Source organism: Sinocyclocheilus grahami, unplaced genomic scaffold, assembly GCF_001515645.1.
Source record: "Sinocyclocheilus grahami isolate Dianchi unplaced genomic scaffold, SAMN03320097.WGS_v1.1 scaffold302.1, whole genome shotgun sequence".
Lineage (NCBI taxonomy): Eukaryota > Metazoa > Chordata > Actinopteri > Cypriniformes > Cyprinidae > Sinocyclocheilus > Sinocyclocheilus grahami.
In genome coordinates this window covers 1546939-1571895 of record NW_015505481.1, presented here as the reverse complement: position 1 = coordinate 1571895, position 24957 = coordinate 1546939, and the positions used below count along the sequence as shown (strand labels likewise).

At 36.8% G+C, this 24957-nt stretch overlaps 2 protein-coding genes across 6 annotated transcripts in view; one reads left to right on the top strand and one right to left on the bottom strand.

Moving 5' to 3' along the window:
* Positions 1 to 4884, top strand: part of LOC107601284 (RNA polymerase I-specific transcription initiation factor RRN3-like) — a 12192-nt gene extending 7308 nt beyond the window's left edge. Inside the window, exons 12-18 of the mRNA XM_016293420.1 lie at positions 1190 to 1320; positions 1390 to 1520; positions 1735 to 1919; positions 3214 to 3322; positions 3416 to 3568; positions 3667 to 3754; positions 3966 to 4884. Of these exons, the coding sequence (XP_016148906.1) occupies positions 1190 to 1320; positions 1390 to 1520; positions 1735 to 1919; positions 3214 to 3322; positions 3416 to 3568; positions 3667 to 3754; positions 3966 to 4118 (950 nt within the window). The 3' untranslated portion in view covers positions 4119 to 4884. The remainder of the gene's footprint in view (positions 1 to 1189; positions 1321 to 1389; positions 1521 to 1734; positions 1920 to 3213; positions 3323 to 3415; positions 3569 to 3666; positions 3755 to 3965) is intronic.
* Positions 4885 to 5560: 676 nt separating this feature from the next.
* Positions 5561 to 24957, bottom strand: part of LOC107601283 (syntaxin-binding protein 4-like) — a 50194-nt gene continuing 30797 nt past the window's right edge. For 4 of the 5 annotated variants that reach the window (XM_016293416.1, XM_016293417.1, XM_016293415.1 and 1 more), the window contains exons 9-22: positions 23604 to 23710; positions 23349 to 23490; positions 23138 to 23210; positions 16787 to 16875; positions 14505 to 14601; positions 13088 to 13215; positions 12644 to 12736; positions 11333 to 11398; positions 10122 to 10310; positions 9378 to 9494; positions 9016 to 9065; positions 8806 to 8936; positions 8562 to 8619; positions 5561 to 6764 (exon numbers count right to left, since the gene is read on the bottom strand). In XM_016293416.1, coding sequence (XP_016148902.1) covers positions 6701 to 6764; positions 8562 to 8619; positions 8806 to 8936; positions 9016 to 9065; positions 9378 to 9494; positions 10122 to 10310; positions 11333 to 11398; positions 12644 to 12736; positions 13088 to 13215; positions 14505 to 14601; positions 16787 to 16875; positions 23138 to 23210; positions 23349 to 23490; positions 23604 to 23710 — 1404 coding nt within the window. In that variant the 3' untranslated portion in view covers positions 5561 to 6700. The remainder of the gene's footprint in view (positions 6765 to 8561; positions 8620 to 8805; positions 8937 to 9015; positions 9066 to 9377; positions 9495 to 10121; positions 10311 to 11332; positions 11399 to 12643; positions 12737 to 13087; positions 13216 to 14504; positions 14602 to 16786; positions 16876 to 23137; positions 23211 to 23348; positions 23491 to 23603; positions 23711 to 24957) is intronic. The other variant, XM_016293418.1, reaches the window with a different exon arrangement.

Sequence of the window (24957 nt, the reverse complement as noted above, 5' to 3'; positions counted from 1 at the left end):
GCTACCGATCACCATCGGCCGATAATCACGCTGGAATGTTTGATCGGCTACCGATCACTATCGGCCGATAATCACGCTGGAATGTTTGATCGGCTACCGATCACCATCGGCCGATAATCACGCTGGAATCACGCTGGAATGTTTGATCGGGATTAGGTTTAAAGGGAAAGAGAACTTTTAGATAAAGAAGGCAATAATAGATGGCACTCGTGCGTATAGGAAAACAAAGTCACCGCACGATTGCTTGTAATAAAGATTTCAATGCAAAAGAAAAGGCAGTAGAGCTGTCTATTACTGTCAATGGTAAGTTTGTGATAACGTAAGAAAAGTAGTTTAAATGTTTTGCCACTTGCTTGAGCAACTTAATATATAAATCTAGAAGTAAATGCAAAAGTAAAAAGCATTGAATAATGTGTTGCTTATATTTATTGTGTTTAAACATGTCTGTGAAAGATTGTATTACTGTACTGTGAAAAAGCATTTTCAGTGACGATGTTTGGATTTGAAATCAAAATAATGGATAAATGTTTTGTTTGTGGTAAACATCAGTAGCGGACTCTTGTGTGAAAGCACAGTCCGTGCTGCTTCCCCTCTCACAAGAGTCAACTAAGAGGGGAATTCCCCCATTTTTAAAAATGAAATTCAGGCCCGGAATAAATGTCTAAAAATCCTGATTGGAGTATCACTATAAATAATTATAAATACTAAAAAGAAGGCTTTAAAAAGATTGTTATCGGTGATCGTATCGGCAGATACTGCTTTCTGTGATCGGCGATCGGCCTCAAAAATCGGAGCACCCCTAATTAGAATGATTTCTGAATGATCATGTGACACTGAAGACTGGCGTAATGCTGAAAATCCAGCTTTGCATCACAGGAATAAGTTAAAATGTAAAATATATTCTATTTATTTTAAATTATAATAATTTTTCACAATATTAAAATTTTTACTGTATTTCAGCAAATAAATGCATCAATAGTGAGCATATAAGACTTTCAAGAACGTCCAAAGATCTTGTGAACAGCACTCTGTGTAATTGTTGTGTTAGCCAGTTTGTTTATACCTACATGTAAAGAAGTGCATTAAACATATTTCATAAATGGCATTCACACGTGCATTTTTAATTTAACTTTTTGTCTTAATTTTTCAAATAATCTTTTCTTTTTTTTAATCCTTTCAATCTCATTAGGCTCATTAGATATTGAGAAAACCAAAGCTCTATACAAAGACCTGGTGTCCGTGTTTGATAAGGTGGTGCTCCCCACTCACGCTTCCTGTCATGTGCAGTACTACATGTTCTACCTGTGCAGCTTCCGCCTGGTAGGTTCCCACGTCTCTCTCATTCTCAAAGAAACAAACAAAAACATAACTTTAATCTCTTTTGTTTAGGGTTTGGCTGAAGCTTTTTTGGATCACTTATGGAAGATGTTTCACGCCCCCAACCAGCCCCCCGTCCTGAGACAGGCCGCTGCTGGATACATGGGCAGCTTCATGGCAAGAGCCAAGTTTTTGCCAGTATCGTATGTGACCTTTATCATGCCGTTTTATCTTATCTAATGCAGCGGAGTTCAATATTTAATCATCTTTCCTGGCAGTGGTTTGTTACCACGATTAAGTAATTAAACATGAATGACTCTTTGTTGTTATCTGGAAAAGCAGATACCTGTATTTGTCACACATCATTTGAAACCTACATGTCAAAACTGGTGCTGTAGAGTTTCCTCTCTTCCACAGGACAGTCAAGGCCTGTCTGGACCTGTTGGTTCCCTGGTTGCACCTTTATATTAACAGTCAGGACTCAGGATCCAAAGCATTCTGTGACGTCAATCTGCACGGCTCTTTTTATACAGCCTGCCAGGCTGTGTTTTACACACTCATCTTCAGACACAATGCCATTCTGGAGGGCAATATGAAGAAAGGTCAGTGCATGTGGAATTTAGCTGTTTATACATGAAGCACAGGTGTGAAAATCATTTGAGATGCTAAAACCTTTTTTTGTTTGTTTCAAGTCATGGTCAATTGCACAATTTTTTGCCCTGATCTTTTAATTTATTAAAGTAATCATGCAAACAATGATCTGAATTCATCACTTTTAGAACGTATTTGTATTTTATTACTGAATTTCTGTTTCATTTGAGTATTTTGGGGGTCAAAGAAAAAAAATGTTGTAGTGATCTATCTATCTGTTTTTATAACATAAGCAAGAAAAAAAGCCTCTTTAAAAAAAACAAAGTGCTTGGGGGGGAAAAAAACTTTAGTTTGGCATGTTTTATAAATATTTCTTAGAGAAATTATTTTTTACAAAAATGCTTCACTGCTTAATATTTGAAAAAAAATGTTTGTCTTCCAAATTAATGTCGTGTGGTCTGACTCCATCCAACATGCACAAAAAAAACCAAAAGAAAAACTTTCATACTTTTTACAGCATGGAAAGGTCAGTTCAAGGTGTGAAATGTTGTGTGATGATCTATAATTTTAAATTAAAATTAATATTAACTAATACTGTCAAACGATTAATCACGATTAATCGCATCCAAAATAAAAGTTTTGGTTTACATAATATATGTGTGTACTGTATATTTATTATGTATATGTAAAGACACACACATACAGTAAATATTTAGAAAATATTTAAGTGTATATTTATATTCATATAAATTATATCATATATTTAATATATAAACGAATATAAACAAACATATTTTTCTTAAATATATAAATGCATGTGTGTTTTTATAAATACATAATAAATATACACGATACACACATATTATGGAAACAAAATATTTTATTTTGGATGTGATTACTCGTTTGACAGCACTAATTTATTAACACTATTTTAGTGTCCTTGTTACACATTACATGTACTTACTGTAGTAATTACAGTAAATTATGCATAATTACATGACACTAACCCTAAACGAAACCTCTAATCATAAACTTAACACTGTAGTAAGTACATATTACTAATATTACTCAGTATTTAAATGTACAATTAAACTCTAACAAAGACACCTTAAATTAATAATTCATGATGTTTAATAAAAAGGCATGTTAATTTCACAAAACATAACAAATTTTTTTTTTTTACAAAAACTTTTTCATTTAATGAAAACTAACATAAATAGAAAAGCATTTGACAAGAAGTTCACAAATGTGTTTCAAACTAGACTTTTAGTTTTTCTGTATCATTTGTCCTCGACCCTTCTGCAGGGTTGGCGTACCTTCAGGGTTTGAATCTGGAGCGTATAGTGATGTGCCAGCTCAACCCGCTGAGGGTCTGTCTGCCTGCTGTCACCAACATGTTTGCAGCCATCACCAGGTACAGCACAAGAGATCAATCATCAGATTACAAAACTGAAATAATGAAATAAAAGCATGACAAATGAGGACAATTTTACCCATCTGTTGGCAGGAAGTACCAGCTCGTCTTCTGTTACACCATCATTGAGCGAAACAACCGGAACCTGTTGCCAGTTGTGAGCAATTCAACAGGCGGCAACTCGGTGTCCACTAACACAAACCCTCTGGATACCTTCTTCCCTTTTGATCCGTATCTCCTGAAAAGGTAACAAATTCATGCTCATTCCTGTCAAACTCAGCCTTGGAATGCTAGTTCACTAAAAATCATTTATTTGTCTTATTATTTATCATTTTTTACAACAGCTCTGGAAAACTCATTGAGCCAATCTACCAGGTGTGGGAGGAGCCGTCCGATTGTATGATAGATGTGCCCAAGAAGAAAGTGAGAAAGGTGATACACGTTCCCAGTGGCCACAAAGAGGATTTAGATATTTCAAATATTTTGTCTGTTTTGAGTTTAATTTTGTCTGCACATTCAGGCAATTTTGAGTGTCCATATACTTTTTTTGAAGCCACCATAAGAAAACTGACTCTTTTTGGCTCATCTCAGTAGTTTAGCCTCTTCGGGGAATATCCAATAACACTTTGATCTTCTCTCACAGGGATCTATGGAGGAGGAAGATGACTTTCTGCATGGAGGAACACCTCATGGTGACTCCGGAGTGGGCATGACTCCGGGCTCTTATGACTCCCATCTGCACAGTCCGCGGAGCGTTGGCTCTCCCCCTGTCTCCTTCCTGCAGCGGCCTTTCTGATCCACTGCTGTAGCACTCAGCTGGTCACAGATGGGCTGCTCGGCCCAACATCACACCAGGAGGGGGCGCTCAAGAACTGCTTGTGTTAGCAGCACAGATCTGACTGGAGCCCTTCACACAGCAGCATTACTGACCCGTGTTTGGCAGTAGTTTTACTAAACCCTCTACTTCACTTTAAGACTGCACCATAAAATACAAATATGTGCTTATTGCACACTTGTGCTATATTGATAGTAAAATGAAAGAAACATTGGTGGTTTCTCAAGTAGACAGTCTATTGTATTTTCTGTTTTCAGGACAAACTGTCAGCACAGATGTAGATGAAATGATCACTGTACTCAGAGTAAATGTGAGATTTTTCTTTTGTAATATTTTCAGTTTATTCTGAAATGATTTGAGAGATTAGAATTGGCTGGTGGTGTGTTTCAATGGTAAATGGGTGTCACTTCCCATGTTACGAGTTTGAGCTCTGACTAAACCAGTGTCTGTTTGCACAAAATATTCTGTAGAAAATTGACATACAGAGAATACCTTCATTTAACAATGGTTTTCTGTGGTGTTTGTTGAAATTTTAACTGTCGTCATCCTTGGCTTATTCTGTACAAATATCAATCAAACCTCCACATTGAATTGTACTTTTGCGCTACAGTTTTGAAATGGACTTGAAGTAATAAAATGGTCTAGGTGTTTCATTACAATGTGGAAAATATTATCTAATTGTTGACTTTTTAAAAGACGTGGTCCTCTTAAAATGTTTATTTTCTTCCAGCAGAAATGTAACATTTAAATTATAATTACAGTGATAATTATAAAACAAGTTTAATCGCAGAATAACAAAATGATCCTCGCCTTAATTTTCTCCATTGTATGCTTACAGTATTAATGTTTTCACTCTGTATTTTTGATCACCAAATGAAGCTTTGGTCAGAATTAGAGACCAAAGCATAAAACTTAAAAACATTTTTAAAAATAACTTTCAGAAACTTTTAAATGGTATGTGACGTGTACACACATATACATATATGTATATACTAACAAAGTGATGAACCTATGACTATGCATGTTACCATAAAAAGGTAACTGGAAGGTCAAATTCAGTGATGCGTCCTTAATAGAAACTGTACAGATGTGCGTAGTCATATATAACCAAAAAAAAGATCCACGCAAGCTGTTGCAGATTACACAAGCATTAAAACTGTGTCAGCATGCAACCCTTGGTAGCCAAATACATTTTTCAAATATTGTACCATGCGCCAGCTTTGGCTCAACAATGCAGACTGGCAGGCACGCACTGCTATTCCTGCTGACACGTAAGCATAAGCATGTCTGTCTGTTGACCACAGTGGATCTGAAAATGTCAGACAAATCCTCTGGTATTTTTAAATCTCGGCGCTGTTGTACTGAATTCCATGGCATATAATACAAAAACAAAAACCACATCACACATTTGTTCCGACTTTAATAAAAACATTAAAAGAAAGATATTTAGGCCACACATATGATGCAATCTAGTTAAATCAGAGGACTACATGTCAGCATTTGCAAAGCATGTGCTGTTATTATTATCAACAAACCATCTGCATAACCGTACACCTCTGTCCTCAGGAAATGAATGACACCAGCTTATTACACATTGATATAAGTGACTGTAGATCCTATACGGCAAGACAAAACAGCCAAATACAGTGTGCTTATGAAAACAGTAACCCGAACCATGTGCATTGTTCAGCTGAATGGATGCATTCGGGGTGAAACACTGCAATATGACTCCCATTACTCGACACCAGTGCCATGACAAGAACCCCCCCCCAGCAATCAACGTCCATCAACTAAACGAACCACGAAGGATCTCCCCAAAGCACTTAACAGACCATAACTGATCGTAATGCAGTGGATGCTGGGTGACATTGGACTGACCTGCACCGCAAATGCATCCCAGCGTAGACTGACATGATCGGCAAAGACATGAAGAGGACATCGAAGGGTTCGACGGCGAGATTTACAAGCTTTATGACGGCAACCACGCACATACTTAGAAGCAAGCGTGTCTACGTGTCTCTGAATAATAAAAGATTTGGACCGAAAATATAAAATCTTTAAAACATCATAGCACTTCTCAGAACAGATACAAATAAGCATCATATCAAATGATGAAGAGTGGGGACTGTCCCGAAGATCCCTAAGTGAAATGTAATACATGTACTGTATAATATACCTAACTCTAATAGAGAGGTTCTGCTTCATCTGCTATAAGTGTTATTAAGACACGGCTGAAATCACATTTGAGCATCTCAAAGTCACCTCTGCTGTTAACAGTGACGTCTGTGTTTCAGATTTGAATTCCCTCGGTTGGTTTCTGCCTTTATGTAATGACACTCAGTACTGCTACATGTTAAATATGTACACGGACTGCTTTAAAAAATGAGTACGAGTTTGATCAGTAGAGCTCAGGCGTCTGATAACTGCTTGAAAGAGTACAAACCACACTGCAAATCTTCCCAGTCTCTTATTTTCCGCGGTATAGTTGCAGATTGACCTTGGTGTTCTGAATGAGCCTGGTTTGTCTGTCCATCCCAGATGCTCTACTGACCTCTCCGCTCTACTGCAGGAGCCCCGAGGACAGGAGGTTGTGGCCACTGAACGAGGCTAGAGGGGAAAGAGAATTATTGCAGGTTAAGTGTGGCATTATGCAAGTCTATAATCTTCTAATGTAAATACTATGAAGAATCTCGTAAGCATGTTTGCGATTGTGTTCCATTCAGAAGTGATATGCATTTGCCATATTCCCTTAAGAGTATACACTTTCCACAGAGAGAGCTTCGGAAGTTAAAAAGGGGTAAAAAAATAACTGTCATTCAGAGCCAATATTACCAACACACGATGGCTGACACTAATGGACATCCGTTGTACCTTTTTTTATTAATAACCTCTTAATAATGTAAACATTTTTAAAAAACTGTTAGACTTTAAGAACACTCAAAAGTTTAATAAGAAAAATTAAGGGAAAAAAATAAATTTTAAATGATTAATGTAATAATTAAAGCTTAGTATAATAAATATATAATATATAATAAAACTTTTAATTTTAATAAGAAATAATAAATTCCTAAAAATTTAATATATTATTTTTAATACTATTCAATTTAATACTATTTAATAATTTAATACTATATAATATTTAGTCATTTAATACTATTTAAACACACACATGTATATGTATAAATATGCAGCGTTTACCGAAGAAAAAATATACTTTAAAAATATATATGTATATATTTTTTTTCTTCAGTAAATATATAGTTAAATGAAAATAAAGAAAATATGCTTTATACATTAAATTAATTATTATTTTAATAATACATAAATAAATACATACATACCAGTAAACAAATGTACAGAGCATGTTCAATAAATAAATTATTTAACAATAATCCAGTTAAAATTTCAGAATGATAATTAAAGACTAGTAAAACGAATAAAGACTAATAAAACCGGTTTTGTTTCAAAGGATCTTCTGAAATGCACCCTTGAGCACTTCTGTTGGGATTGACCCTACAACAAGGCTGCCCTTAAAATAGCATGATTAATATGATTTAAAACTCTACATGTCTAAAATGTGGGCCACGTGACACCTGCTTTGGTGTTTTTCAAAACTCATTGTCAAACTGGATAACGGAGAGACTTTGCAAGGTTAGCAGTTATAGCGAAGGGTTTTGTGACAGTAAAATGAACATTAGGCCTGAGCTAAACTCAGCTGACAGCAGCAGTTGAAGGGAAAAATGCTGATTGCTTTCTAACACAACAAAAACGGCCACTCACTCGGAATCATAGTCCTCTTCAGCCTTCACAACGTCTCCCTCTACGTACTGCACTAATGCTGCCAAACAACCAAACATTTTGTGAATAATAATGACATCACTGATGCAAAAACACAAGTTCAAATGAGTTAATTACAATAAAAAGTCCAGAAATTGTCCTAATGTCCCAGATTATGTAAGTCACACTGCACTCGAACAGACTGATGCGGCTTCAAACAATAAATTATTTAACAATAATCCAGTTAAAATTTCAGAATGATAATTAAAGACTAGTAAAACGAATAAAGACTAATAAAACCGGTTTTGTTTCAAAGGATCTTCTGAAATGCACCCTTGAGCACTTCTGTTGGGATTGACCCTACAACAAGGCTGCCCTTAAAATAGCATGATTAATATGATTTAAAACTCTACATGTCTAAAATGTGGGCCACGTGACACCTGCTTTGGTGTTTTTCAAAACTCATTGTCAAACTGGATAACGGAGAGACTTTGCAAGGTTAGCAGTTATAGCGAAGGGTTTTGTGACAGTAAAATGAACATTAGGCCTGAGCTAAACTCAGCTGACAGCAGCAGTTGAAGGGAAAAATGCTGATTGCTTTCTAACACAACAAAAACGGCCACTCACTCGGAATCATAGTCCTCTTCAGCCTTCACAACGTCTCCCTCTACGTACTGCACTAATGCTGCCAAACAACCAAACATTTTGTGAATAATAATGACATCACTGATGCAAAAACACAAGTTCAAAGTCCAGATTATGTAAGTCACACTGCACTCGAACAGACTGATGCGGCTTCAAACAATCAGACTAAAGAAGAGGCTTTAAACCGCCAGAGCTGTTGATGATCTAGTGCACATTTCTCACTCACTGTGGTCCTCAGTGCAAAGTGAGCAGACACCATCTACGAGCACTTTGGCCTCAGCTGCGAGCTGGCAGGCGGGGTCTGGGATCGGGGAGGGTGTGTCGGGGCTGTCGGTCACTGGAGACGCTTGTGCGCACCTGTAGGATGAGGAAGGTAAGTCATGATCTCTGACGGGAGGCACACTGCAACTTTCTGTGTTTGTGTTGAGAAACTTACCCACTTTCAATCCCAAATAAGCTGGTATTAGTGAGAACTTTGTGGACATTCTGTAAAAACAGAGCGCAAATTTTAAAGCACCACTGATACCTAGAACAGAGAACTTTAAAGGGATAGTTCACCCAAAAATGAAGATTCTGTCACGTCGTTCCAATCCTGTATGAATTTATTTCTTCTGCTAAACATAAAAGGAGATATTTTGGCTATTGATATCAGTGGCTACCGTTAACTGTATGGTTTTGTGTTCAACAGAAGAAAAAACGCATACAGGTTTGGAATGACATGATAGTGAGTAAATGATAACCTAATTTGCATTTTTGGGTGAACTAAAGGGTTAAGTAAAAAAATTTGTTTGTGTTTACCTGTGCAAAGCCAAGTAGCTTCTTGTTGGATATCTCCAGATGTTTCCGTGTGAGTTCAGACCTTCTCAACTGGCTGTCAATGATGGTGAGCCTCCTGTTCAGTTCCATCCCATCCTCCTGTGAAGAAAAAGGCCTTTAAAACCAGTCCATTTATAGTTTACTAAAACTAAAACTATGAAAAATCATTTTCCTTAATTGAAATAAAGCTGAAATATAACTATTTGATGAAAAGTGCAAAAAAACAGAAATGTTGCTTTAGCAACTAACTGAAATGAAATAAGTTAGTTTAGTACTCCAAGTACTAAAATTACTCAAACTAAAAGTTAAATAAAAATAAAGTTAAATTGATTAAAAAACGAATAAAAATTGCAAATTTACTAAAACTAAAATCAAAATGTAAAAAAAAAACATTCAAAATTCATAATACTATACAAATACCAAAATTTAAACACTGTTTAAAACTAGTTAATCACAAACAGGACTGTGTTATACTGGATAACAGTTACCTGCCAACTCATTCTAGTCTACAAAAGTTTACACTCATTGCATAATCTTGAAAATCTTCTTAAAAATAATCTAAATTATTTTTCCAGGGACTGCAGATGCAAATTAGCTTTATAGCTAACTCTGGCACAACACTGTTGTTGTGCGTTGTCCCTGTACAAATAAATTGAATTAAAAAAAATAAATAAAAAAAAATTTTTTTTTTTCATCAAACAGAGAGATGTGATGAGGACCATTTACCTTGGTAGCCTCCAGGCCTCTCTGTTTCTTTCCGGCTAGCTGGTTCTTCAGATCTTTGATTTCAGCCTCTAGGAGCTGAATGACCTCCTCATAGTCTTGCTCGGCACTGTTAGTCTGTCTCTGAACAGCCTCTGCTACCTGCAGCTTGCTCTTCAGAGACTTATTCTCCTCCACTGTGGCTGTGGCCTTCTGTTTCATCCATGTACATGGAAATAAGGGAATGCACAAACTGATGAGTGGAGAAATGTCTTAGGGCCAGATTTACTATCAGCCTGCGCCAGCGCAAACCCTCATTTGGCATTTAAAAACTACTGTCAGGATTTACTAAAAACACACAGTGGGAAAATAGCACTGAAAATGCGTGGATTTACTAAGATTTGCGCTCGTCAATTCACTTGTATTTGTGGCATTATTTAATGCCAAAAAAAAGCATGTCTTTTTAAAGCAGGAGGTAATTTGCGCTGCTCTTGGTAGATTGCGCAGGTCATTATGGAAATTAGATGTTGCATCTGTGTTCTTTAATGTGCGCATTGTCAGGAAATCACCCGCACAATTTTCTCCTCCCATGTGTGCTTTTATGGAATTGTGCTCTTTTTGGCCTGTTTAGTAAATCTTGCCCTTAAATGTTTAAACAAGGTCAGATGTTCATGTGTTTATAGCTTATATTTGGTATACACAAATATAGTGAGGTAAAATGGACATCACAAAGTGCTGATGTATTAAAACAGCTCACATGCCTCTTAATATGTGGATGGCATATTTTGAGGCATTTAAGTCACATCAAACAAATCGTGTTTATTTGAGATGCTGCAGGCTTTACCTCAGCCGTCTTCTGCAGTTCCTCCTCCAGAGTCTGCTTGCTGTCTTCTGTGTCTTTCAGTAACACCTGAGAGCATTGCAATAAATGTTCATGTCACAAAGGCTTTCTGCACAGATGTTCAGCTCTGTCTCACAAAATGTAATCGAAAGTCAAGCAGGGTAAAAAATTACCATGAAATGCAAATTCTCTTCTCTAAATGTATGATATTGATCTTATAGAATGATTCGTCCATGCATATATTCTTTTTTTATCGAATTTTTAAAACTTAGACATCACAAAGTGCTGATGTATTAAAACAGCTCACATGCCTCTTAATATGTGGATGGCATATTTTGAGGCATTTAAGTCACATCAAACAAATCGTGTTTATTTGAGATGCTGCAGGCTTTACCTCAGCCGTCTTCTGCAGTTCCTCCTCCAGAGTCTGCTTGCTGTCTTCTGTGTCTTTCAGTAACACCTGAGAGCATTGCAATAAATGTTCATGTCACAAAGGCTTTCTGCACAGATGTTCAGCTCTGTCTCACAAAATGTAATCGAAAGTCAAGCAGGGTTAAAAATTACCATGAAATGCAAATTCTCTTCTCTAAATGTATGATATTGATCTTATAGAATGATTCATCCATGCATATATTCTTTTTTTATCGAATTTTTAAAACTTATGATGCATACTAAATGATATAGTGATGCAAATGATATAGTGATGTATACTAAATTATATAGTGATGCAAATGATATAGTGATGCATACTAAATGATATAGTGATGCAAATGATAGTGATGCATACTAAATTATATAGTGATCCATACTAACTGATACAGTGATGCAAATGATATAGTGATGCATACTAAATGATATAGTGATCCATACTAACTGATATAGTGATGCAAATGATATAGAGATGCATACTAAATGATATAGTGCTGCATACTAAATTATATAGTGATCCATACTAAATGATATAGTGATGCAAATGATATAGAGATGCATACTAAATGATATAGTGATGCATACTAAATGATATAGTGATGCATACTAAATGATATAGTGATCCATAATAAATGATATAGTGATGCATACTAAACGTCAATCATTTATAACTCCGCCGCTTTCAGCCTCATACTCACATTTAAATCAACATAAAATGAATAGATCCAAGTTCCCACCCTGCATTTTTTTTATTTTTCAATAATCAGTTTCACTCAATATTTCAATCAATATACATCACAATACAAAAAATGTCACTACTTCTACTTAATCATGACTTTTTTGCCATATCAATGGTGGAAAATATAAAAAAAATTAAAACTTTATTTTAAAATTGAATCACCTGTCACATTGTGATTTTGTTACTCTTAATTTTGTTTAAGTGGCTTAATGTGAGAAACATTCCCCTACATTTCTTGAAACAAAAAGGTATGAAAGAAAAAACTTGCCAGATAAAGAAAAAAAGTGGTAAAAAATGTGAGCAGTTTAATTTGTGTTTCTTAAGATGATTTGTTATGTCTTTGAATCAGTCAGACTAACATTTTAATTTGACGTTAAACAATATGTATTATGTTGTATTTCCTAATGGAGCTATAGGTCAACTTACGAGTAACTGTTTATTAAGTCAATCTTGACTTGCATTTGGCACTTAATGAGTGTTCCTTATGGACCCTGCAGGAAGGACGCAACACAATCCAGTGATTATTTCAGTACTCACCTTAAGTTGTTTCATTTGCAGTTGGAGTTGTTTGACTTCAGTCTGAAACTCCTCGAGTTCCTCACTGCTGTAGCTGCACTCTGACTCATAGGTCTGAAAAAGAGAGAGTGACACTCCTAAAACAACTCTTTCATCTGCCTCTGAGATCTGAAAATAACATTAAAACCATGACCAATTCAGTGCTCATATATCGATGTGAGACATATCCAAAGGTGCAGGGTACAGAACAGGCAAACTCTGACAATTGAAGTGTTTAAGAGCTTAAAAGACAGCTTTGATAACTTTCCTGAGCAGCAGAAAAGCTCCTTTAAGAACCCTGAGTAAATCTCCCGACATGCTCAACTTCAGGAGAAAGTGAAGTCTCAATGTGAGGAGGTGCTCTGAGGATTGCGCTGAAGTTTAGCCCCAATCAAAGTCACTACTAAATCCTGCGTTTCTACTTACAGGGGAATGAAAGGCAGAGGTGTCCATCAAACTAGCTGCTTCCTGATAGGAGAACATGAAGGGACCCTGTCCCAGTCCCGCCTCCTCCAGCTTCTCCTGATAAACGCTGCGGGTGGCTTCCACAAAGTCTTATTAAGAAAACAGAGGCGTAGTTAGAAATAGCCAAGAATAGCACAACAAACATAAATATGTGATTTCAGGTCAACATTTGCTTGCTACACAGAAAATGGGTGCAATATATTCTCTTCACCTGTCACTCAGTGAAATCTATCCAGAATATTCCAGGAGAAAGAGCGTCTAGAGGGAATATTTATGTTCAGGTGCCCTTGCTCTAAGTGTTTGCACAGCTGAAGTACAAGAAAACAAGCATAACTTTTGCTCCACTGCAAGCACTTTGATCAGGATTTGCCGCGGTGGCATCTTCCTGCTGAGGAGCATAACTCCCTGTCGAGAGCAGACTGAAAATATACTTAGCTGTCTAAGTTTATACTGAACCCAATATTTTTTCCCCCCGACAGACAATCTGTCTCTAAAAACTAATTCTAAGAGTTTCAAAATGTAAACTCAAGCTCAATATCCAAATATGGATTGGGATTCCCTTTTCAGAATAGGTATTTCCGTCCAGGTCAAAATGTGATTATTTCCTGTGGTTATTTCAGATGTTGGGAACCTAAGGCACGCAAACTGCACCGGTAATCACTGGCATCCGAGCAATGAGTGCAAGAGAGATTAGTATTAAATTGTTTTTTTAGTTAATTCGGTAATGTTAAATTCCGCCACATTTGCATGCTAAACTACAACTTCCTTTTTTCTAAACTGCAGTAACCTTTTTTCTTTGTCATGCAACCTGTTTTATTTAGGTTTGGGGGGGGGGGGAATCTGATCCCCCTGAAGGTCAAAAATACAAAATGTTGGTGGGAGTCATAGAACAGAGAACAGTCTACTTATAAAATGAAGCTTTACCTGTAAATATGAAGATACATTTCTATGGATATTAAATTGTAATTTCGTATTTCAAATCATAATCGTAACTTTAAATTGTAAAATGGCAACCCCTGAATTGTTTAAAACAATTAACATTACCTAAGCAGTTAAATTAAATATGCTATAAAACCCCACTCATTCAAGGACATTTGCACAGGATGTGCTTTTATTGCAGGGGAAAAACATAATGTAAGTGTGTGCATGCTGGTAATTTGAAAAAGAAGTGAAAATTAGTAAAAATAGCACTTCAGATCAAAATGGCCCCTGTTTTAGACTCACTTCCAATACTGAAATATGTGATTTTCTAAAAAAGAAAATGTCAATCCACACCAAAATGATTGTGAAAATAAGTGATTATTTGCTTTATCTAGTTGACTGGCTGAGGATCATGTTATGCAGGTGCAGCATAAAGGTGTAAAGGATGTGTCTATACCTCCATACGATACCGTTCCCTGAGGGTCTGTAGTGAGACTCTCTCTAAGCTGCCGCTGCTTCTCATCTGTTACATCCAGACCCAGGTACGACAGAGCCTGCAAAATGACCAAACTGTCAAAAACCTTCATCATTATAGTGGTTCAGGCCTACTCAACCACATCCTGCACCTTTGAAATTCTGAGAGGTCTGCAATGCCATTCTCCTATTCTAAAAAAACAACATTTAATTTTTTTTCATTTATTTACATTTTTTATTAATATATTTATTACAACACTGTTTTGAATTTACTGCTCAGAGCAGAAAAATAAAAAATATATAACTATACACTATTATGCTTAAATATTTAGTGAATAAACAGGTATTTTAAGAGCTGACTGATGACCATGATTCTTTTTCGACTGTACAGCATCCAACCAAACTTGAAACGAATGTTACAGCTATGTACACAAGAGGGCAGTGTGGTAACAGAGGTCAAGTCAGTAGCGTACAATAAATCCAGGCTTATGGTCCATAAGAGTTCAAAAGACATTAATAAGGCTAATCAGATTAAGTTCAAACCTACAATCTGATACTGCCACAAAAGTAAGATACTGTTCAAACACCAATGGCAAGAAAACTGTCCTGTTCCAGATAAAACATCTAGTTAAAGATGAGACAAATGGAGGAATAAACAGCATAAAGTCACATCAAAATTTTGGATCATGTCAAATACTTGTTTGTGCAACACTTAATATTGTGTGCATTGTGCCTTTATTTCACATTTAAGTGCTCTCGTCCATTGAGACCTAATCCTATTAATGGGCCGGTAGATTAGGGTCAGACTCGGGATCAGCAGGATTAAATTAAATCTCTGCTAAACAACTGCACCATAACAAAGAGCAGAGACAGAGATCTATGATAGGTATGATAGGTTATCTCCATAAGTGCTCTGTCAGTTACTTCGCACTGAGACACAGGCTCCTCTTGAAGTCACTGGTTCAGATTTCAATGGGGATTAACCCTTCAAATTCCCCTTGTTTTCTGAACTGCTGGGTCCAATCCTGTCATTACTAAAAAATACAGGTACAAGCACTTGACACATGCCACTGCAATCATAAACTATATAGAAAATAAGTGTCTTATTTTTCTCAATAAATTATTTTACACCCAAATTAACAGTATTTATTTCAAATAATTTATTCTTAAATGTTTAAAAGGAAATCCACTCATATGAGTTGAAGACGATAAAACTGATTTACTTTAGCTGGTTGCCTCATGGGGACCATTAGGGGGCTTAAACATAACTAAAAAAAGTACTTCAATGAACTATTTTATATAATCAAATTCTAATCTAAATTAAAATGCTAAAAAGTAATAAATAAAAATAATATTTCTTTCTTCCCACCAGTGTTAACTTTTGCAGCAAATTTTGATTTAGTTTTAGTCATAGTCTTTTGACGAAAATGCCATTTAGTTTTAGTTATATTTTAGTCATCTGAATTGTTTTAGTTTTAGTCTAGTTTTAATCGACTAAATATCACACAATTTTAGTCGACTAAATCTACTTTAGATTCGACTAAATCTACTTTACTAAAATCTAAAGGGTTTAGTTAAACTGCAATGCATTATTATTTTTTTATTTCTGTTTTGGTTATTTTAGTACATCAAGTTAAGCTAAATCTTATAAACTAAATAAAATAAAATAATTTTTTTTTAATATATGTATTTTAGATTCTTCAATTAATGAAGAATAGTTTATGGTTTTAGTTTTAACTATAAATTAATAAAATAAAATAAAAATATTTATTAAATAATATTTTGAATAATGTTCTTAGTCTGTCCATGCTGTGATGGGGAATCCACAGACAGAAGCTACAATAGTTTGTTTATTTAATGGAAATTAAATTAAATACAGTTTATGTACCCAAAATATCAATAATCACCAGGAAAAAAGCTTGAAAAACATTGTGACGCTTATTTTGAAATGTCTGTACTGTTGACTGTACCGTAGCAGGCATCTCATTCTAGTTCAGATGAGGGAAATAAAATATGCATTCTTACAACCATCTAAAACATATTACCATATAAATATTGTATAGTAAACATTGTCATAATTAATTAAATTTTTGCTAATTTTAGCCATTTTTGTGTGAGAAAATATTACCAGTTAAGTCAGCAGAATGTGTCCTTGATTATCAGTCAAACGTAAACTTACCATTCACAGCACCTGACTGCTGAGAATGTTTCATAAAGCATCATTCTTTGTACACATGCAAAACTGTTTGTGTAAGCCAGGCTTACCAGATCGAGCTTCTCTGATTTGAGCCGTATGTGGGGGTCCAGTGAGATCCTGGGTTTGGAAACAGTGGCTTGTCTCTGCGCGGTGGAGGCTGAGGGGGAAAGTGGGACAGTAATTCACCTACTTTAAGAGTCATACTCACATTAGAGAATGTAGTGGCGAGTGCTAGTAAGCTGCATTGAAAAACGTGGCCTTCATGTTTTTTTCATTGTCTGGGACCTCAAATGAATGGGTATTATATTAATACAATAAAGATTATGAACTGTGTGAGGGATTTGAATGGAGGGGTGGAGAGAGATAGCGATAGAGAAAGTCAGGTATTCACACCAGTGCTTTCAGTGGCGTGTGTATTGTTAAGTAACGCTGGCTATAAGAGCTATGAAATGATCACCCCCACCCCGGGGACACGCTCCTGCAGGGGATTTATCTGCTTTCTGACGCTCATGATTGACAGCTTGAGCTCAGACACGTCAGACTCACGCAGACTCAGACAGGTCCCATGCCGGTAATTCAGGACCAACACGCAAAGCAGGAGCTCGCTCAGGGGCAGTGGATTTAACAGGTGGTACTGATGGTACACAATCCAGGACAACTAAAACAATCCAGATTAATGGTGCTTCTATGAATGTTGCACCAGAATTGCAACTCATTAAAGGGTTGGTTCACATAAAAATTTAATAATTTACTCGCCTTCATGTTGTACAAACATGTATAAATTCCTTTTCTTCTATGAAACACAAAATGTGAATTGTTGAAGAATATCCTGGCTACTGTTTTCCATATAATGAAAGTGAATGGGGACTCACTCTGTCATGATCCAGCGTCACAAAAAAGTACATTTAAAGTGTCTATATAACTTAAGGGGATAACTCACCAAAAAAAATGAAAATGTTGTCATCATTCACTCAGCCTCATGTCGTTCCAAACCTGTATGAGTTTCTTTCTTATGTTGAACACAATAGAAGATATCTTGAAGAATGCTGGTAATCAAACAGTTGATGGTCCCCATTGACTTCCATAGTATTTCTTTCCCTACTACGGAAGTCAATGGAGACCAGAAACTTATACAGGTTTGAAATGACATGAGGCTGAGTAAATGATGGCAACATTTTCATTTTTGGGTGAACTATCCGTTTAAGTGCTGTATTCCCAGTGTTTTCAAACAAAATATAGCAAAATTAGGCTGACGTTAGAATGGCATTTTGTCATGATGACTTCTGTAGTCTATTTCAGAGCATCATGGATAGTTGTTACAAAAGATTATTCGTAAAATGTTTTAGATTTCAGTCTGTTTCATACACAAAGCTATTACATGACTTCAGAAGACCTGGAATATAGCGCATTATTATAATCTATATAGGTCTTATTTACTTATTTATATAGGTCTTTGAGTCTGAGTGCATCTAGTCTCTTTATTCTAGGAAGGAGAACCAGAAGGGCTTTTGCAGGATTACAGCACCTATTTAATTCAGATAAGACAGATCTTCCTTATTCTTATAAGATTTAATCAGCTAGTCTGGATAAATGGGTAATTAAGTACTATACACTTTATAGATGTCAAGAATGATTAGAATGATTTGCGTGTAAACACAACACCATCCAGAGTTCAAGGGCGAGCCAGGCATGCTTACATCCGGTCTAGATTAACTTTAAACTCTGGGACAGGGATAGCCTGATGGACAGGTGCATGGTACTCATCTAAGTTTGGACAATGGACATTAAAGCCACACTTGAAAATATCGGAATGTCATTGCATTAAATAACAATTTACAAATAGTTTCTTAACCAATATTTTTGTTTTTGTTTATTCTAGTAATAATATCATCTTACCTTTCTTTTAATATGCTTACAACAAGGTCAATTTACTTGAGAAGAAAAAATATGTATTATAATAAGAATTGCTTTCAGGGAATATATTTTGAGGGTTTTAGTATTTATAATTAATATGCATAATATTAATTATTAATATATATATATATTTTTTTTACTTTATCCACTGCGAATTTTTTTTATATTAATTATGAATATTCTGAATTCTGAATTGGGTTTTAGTATTTATAATTAATATGCATAATATTAATTATTAATATATATATATATATTTTTTTTTTTACTTTATCCACTGCGAATTTTTTTTATATTAATTATGAATATTCTGAATTCTGAATAATTTTAATAGTTTGCTATTTTAATTTATTTTAATGACAGTTAGCTCACATTTTAAAAAGTTTATTGGGTTAAAACAATACGATAAAATCAATATGTTAAAATCAATCAATATCTTGTTAAAAACGTTTGGGTAATTTCATAAACAAAAATTAACTTGGTCAAAAGAGTTAATTTCAGTAATTGCTTATTCTGAAAAATGTCTAGTATAATTTTTTTCATATTCCACTTGCTTTGATATATATAATACATGACACATTCAAATACACGAATGACAATCAGAAATTTTTAAGTGTGAATTAAGCGTCAAAATGTTGTTGGGGTCTCTGTGTAGAGAAATACAATGGTGAATTGTTTTTGGGCATTATTTCAGCATAGAAAGATTTCAGTGTCTTGAAAAGTGGCTTGACATGTTAACATCCACGCTGACTGCTGCTTCAAAGTATCTAAGAGCATAAAATGGACTAAAATGCTGTCACGTCACATTTCTGCTGTGTTTTGCTTTGCTCCCCGTGACCTAGTTTTGTCTGTGTCTTGATCAGTTCATTGTTCCCACCTGTTGTGTCATTAATTATCCCACTAGTCCCTGTGTTTATAAGCCCTGTCTGTTCCTTAGTTCCCTGTCTGCTATTATTTGTATTTTGGTCTACATGTTGTGCTCGATTCCTTGTGTTTGCTTTGTGGATTATAATAAAATACTTTATTGGACCACTCCTGGGTTGTGTGCTCCTTAGACAGCCAGCACACGTTACAGAATAGCAGACCTTCAAATTGAGTAACGTAATAGCGGCGTTTTTCTTTCTTTTTTGTTTTTGTTTCTCCTCCCTCCTGGAATGGATTTACCGGCTGTCCAACTCCTGTGCCTGGAGCAACAGGATCGTTTGCTGGAGAACCATACCAGGGACTTTTTAGATCTGGCGTGCCTTACACACTTTCCTGACCGCTCGCTCTGTATCTTTTATTACACCAGCCTGAGCGAGGGGTGTAAGGCACGTCTGCCAGCGAACGGTCCCAAGGAGGATTTTGCTGCTTTCGTGGAGTGGGTGCTGGAGAGAAATGGACTGACGCCCCACTCCCGACCCAGAGACCAGCCAGCCGTCATCCAGTGGCACCGAGCAATTGCCTGACTCCACCGCAGACGGAGCCTGAGCCCGCCGCAACACGAGAGCCAGTGTACAAAACCACGACTGAGCCTATCATTGCCCCAGAGCCTGAGCCTCAAGATCGTTCTGACCAGGTGCGTGAGCCTGCAACATCGCCAGTCCCCGAGGGAGCTGTGGTGGAGATCGAGGGCTTGGAGGGAAGCCCCGCCCACCCTCCCGCCGCTGAGGGTGAACTGCCACTGGATATTATGAGGAACTTATGGACATTTTTCAAATGGACTTAATAGACTGGTTTGGGGAGGTAATACCCAGTGCTCCCGAGTCTCCTGTGTCTCCGCTGGTTCCGCCCAGCTTCTGTGTTCCCTCCCAGCCTCCCTCTCCCGCCTTCTCTCCTAAAACCAGCCAGTTTCTCATCCCTGTCTCCGCTGGTTCCTGTCAGTCCCTCAGCTCACCCTCAGTCAGCGCCATCTGTGTGCTCTGATCTGCCTCAGGACTTCCAGTCTCCAGCTCCGCCTAGGCGTGAAGATCCCCTGTTTCTGCATCCAACCTCCGAGTCCTGGACTCCACCTCGGTCCTTCGACCCATCGGCTCCGCCTTGGCTCCTAGCTCCCTCGTCTCCACCGTGGCCCGTCATCCCACTGGCTCCACTGGGCTTCCTCGTTCCTCCAGCTCCGCCTTGGTCAGTCGTCGACCATCTGTCGCCTCGGGACTCCACTCCTCTGGCTTCGCCTCGTCGCTCTGTCCCTCTGGCTCTGTCAGGCTCCTCCTTCCCTCCGGATCCGCCTTCGTCCTCAGTCACTCCAGCTCCGCCGCGGTCTTCCGGATCCCTGCCTCCGCTTCGGTCGCCTGAGCCTTCTGCACCGCCTTGGCCCTCCGGATCCTCTGTGTCAGATCCCCTGGCTCTCAGTCTGCTCTGCTCCACCTGGGTCTCCACCTCCAGCGGCTCAGTCTCTGTCAGTCGGCCCCTTCTCCCCCCATGGCTCCTCCCGCCGTCGATTCCACCATGGGCCACTATCCTGGCTGGCCTCTGGATCTCCATCTGGCTCCCCCTGGTCCGGGCTCCTCCCTGGCTCCTGCCTCCATCCACTCCACCCTGGTCCTATGAACTATGCTCCTTTCCCATTGCCTGCCCCCTGAACCCCCACCCTCCCTCCTCTGTTTGACTGCTTTTGTCGGCACGAGGACGTGCCGTTCCAGGAGGGGGCAAAATGTCACGTCACGTTTCTGTTGTGTTTTGCTTTGCTCCCCGTGACCTAGTTTTGTCTGTCTTGATCAGTTCATTGTTCCCACCTGTCATTAATTATCCCATTAATCCCTGTGTTTATAAGCCATGTCTGTTCCTTAGTTACCTGTCCGCTATTATTTGTATTTTGGTCTATGGGTTGTGCTATCCCAGTTCCTCGATTCCTTGTGTTTGCTTTGTGGATTATAATAAAAGACTTTACTGGACTACTCCTGCGTCATGTGCTTCTTAGACAGCCAGCACACGTTACAAGTGGCTTTCTCTGTATGGTTTCTTTAACAATTTATCAATCCCATTTTGTGCCCCAAGAAAGGATTACACACTATGCACGGCAAACCAATCTGTACCAAACAGCTACCCAGCTGCTGTGAACTGAGATAAGAGCACTATCTGACTCGACATGAAAGAGGTCTTCCTCTCTTTTTTTCGTCCGTCTTCAAGAATTTGATTGTTTAATTTAAACACCTCACATACATGCCCGACCCCCGCAGCACCGAGAGATTACTTTGCAACTAGCCGTTGATTAAAATCCAAACACTGCTACTGACTAATCCCCAATCTTTCTCTCTGAAAACAAATAATTGCTTTGCAAGAATCCCGTTTCTCTGAGCGCTGGTTAATTTTAGATGCTACTTGTACTGAGGCAAGGTGCAATCTGTGAGGTACAGTAACTTAAAGAGCAACTACTTTCTGTATTCATGAACCTGCACTTGAACACCACAGGTATTTTCCATTTTAGTCTGTAACCATGAAGGATTTTAAAGGATGTACTCTACAAACACAGTAACAATAAATTTACTGCAAAATATCTATATTAAATTAAAAGTTAATATTAAAAATTCAATTAATTATTATTATTTTTTTATTCCAGTAAGAATATCATCTTATCTTTTTGTAAATATAACAAGGTATATCCTTATAACAAGGTAAATGTACTTGAGAAGAAAAAATTGTGTATCGTTGTTTTCTGGAAATATATTCTGAATTATGTTTTTAGTATTTATAATTATAATTCATAATGTAGAATTATTATTGTTATTGTTTGGGTCGGCAAGATACATTTTAAAAATTAGTCTCTTATGCTCCGCATTTATTTGATCAATATTTTGAAATATTATTAAAATTTAAAGTAACTGTTTTTATTTTATAATTCATTTTAAAATGTAATATATTCCTGTGATGTCATAGCTGAATTTTCAACATTACTACTCCAGTCTTCAGAGTCACATGATCCTTCAGAAATCATTCTAATGTGCTGAATTGCTGCTCAAAAAACATTTCTTATCATCAGTGCTGAAGACAGTTGTGCCTCTTAATAATTTTGCTTTTTTTTCAGGATTCTTTGATGAAAAGAAAGTTCAAAATATTTTTTTTTTGCATTTATTTGAAAAATAAATCTTTTGTAACATTATCAATGTATTTACCGTCACTTATGATCAATTTAATGCATCCTTGCTGATTAAAAGTATTAATTTCTTTTTTTTTTAAATGTTCTAACCCTAAAATTTTGTATTTATGAAATTTTGACACTCAAGTAAATATATCTTTTTTTTATATAATGTTGAATTCTGTAAATTAAAAAATATTGCAGCAAAACAATAATGTAGTATGATAGAAAGGCACAAAGAGCACAAGATCTTGTGATTACTTTGAACAAAATGCACTCGTTTCGAAAGGTTATGAAATTAGAGCACTCCTTTCAAAAGGAAAATTTGAGCCTTATAAATCACAAAATCTGCACTGTTCATGTGGGTGATGAGAATGGGTGGAAACTAGCAGCAAAGCTTATTAAGATAGAGTTAAGGGGGTTAGATATATGAGTCCACCTTCGTGAAATGTACCTGAAACCTGTATGTCTGGAGGGCAGATATCCGGGGAGGATGAAAGCACTGGAGCTGTTTCCTCTCGTCGCATCTACAAGAAGAAAATTATGAAGCATTGCATGCTTAGCAGAAAGACCATGGCAAGTGTGTGTATTATGTAAGCCACAAGACTCTCTTGTTGTTGAAATGCCAAAGACACGACATGATCTGTACACTAGTAAACACTAACCTCAGGAGATCGGACATGAACCTTTAACCGGCTGGAGTTGTATCCGTTCCCAACCCCCCTCTGAACTCCATTATGCAACAATGGGCTGTTGGAAAAAGGTCCTTTTCCTGGGATGAAGGCAATATCCACCACTGGTTCCTGACTTCAAGGGCAAAGAACAGGGATAAAAGATACATTATGTAAAAGAAAGATGTACAAAGATACTGATTAAACATTTATCAAAATACATAAAGCTACATTGAACAGAGTGAATACCTGAATTTGACCTTATTGAGCACACTTTTGGCCTCCTCATACGTGACTCCTATCAATGACTCCTTGTTAATGGCGATAAGCTGATCTCCGGGTCTGAGCCGTCCATCCTATAAGGCCAAAGGAATGAAAATCCTTACTAAATGTTGCTGATCAGTCACAATTCATGGCAGACATTTTGACAGTTTGAGAAAGCTGTGCCAACAGGATCAGCAGGAACATAAGCCACTGTACTACTCATCACCAGGTGGAGACCTGAGACCTCATGTCACAGAGGACACCACTACAGCAACTCCATCCCCTCTGAGACACTAAAACTACACAACTGTGGCAAAAGTCCTATCCGCTCCCTTGCATTTCCAGAAATTGGGGGTTAAGAGATGCACGATGTATTAGCAGTCATATCGGTACTGGCCCAAAAAATCATCAGTTTTGCTGTTGGTGCACCTATAACACAACTAAAATAATGTTTACTTGGAGCCTGCCAAATTTTTTATACATAGCATTTTGTATCTTAGCCGTTTCTTAAGGTGCATTCACACCATGTCGTAATTACTGGAATTACGAGATGCCAACTTGTAAAAAACGTTCACATCCTTGTAGAATTTTCTAAGAGCTACAACTTTTACCACCTGACCACCTGATATTTCTTGAAGATACATTTCTTTTAAAACAGAAATTGTAAGTTTTTTGTTTATTTTAGTCTCACAAATTTTAGACTGATATTTGATATCTGCCAATACATTGGTTATTTGCTTAAAAATATAAGTAATTACAGTTATTGCCAAAATGTCCTTATCTGTGTATCCCTATACTACTCTTCAAAATTTTGGGTTCAGGAAGTTTATTTAAAAAAAAAAAAGTTTTTCTCTCATGCTTACCAAGGTTGCATTTATTGGATCAAAACTACAACAAAACAGTAATATTGAAAATTATTTTTATTTTAATACATTTTAAAATTTAATTTATTCCTGTTGCTACAAAGCTGAATTTTCAGCATCGTTTCTCCAGTCTTCAGTGTAACATGATTCTGCAGAAATCATTCTAATATGCTGATTTTCTGCTTATAAAACATTGCTTCTTATTATTAATGTTATTAACTGTTGTGCTGCTTGATATTTTTATAAATTAAAATGTCTCTTCTGTCAATTTTGATCAATATAATGCATCCTTGCTGAATAAAAATATTAATTTCTTTTAAAAAAATGTTGACCCCAAACTTTGAATGTACCAATTTTACTGTAGACAAAAATATTAAGAAAACTATTTTTGCAGTTCCACCTATGAGGAACAATAAAAGTGATTCTTGTTTTTGGAGACACCACTTACATGCAAGTAAACGCTAAAACCAAGGACT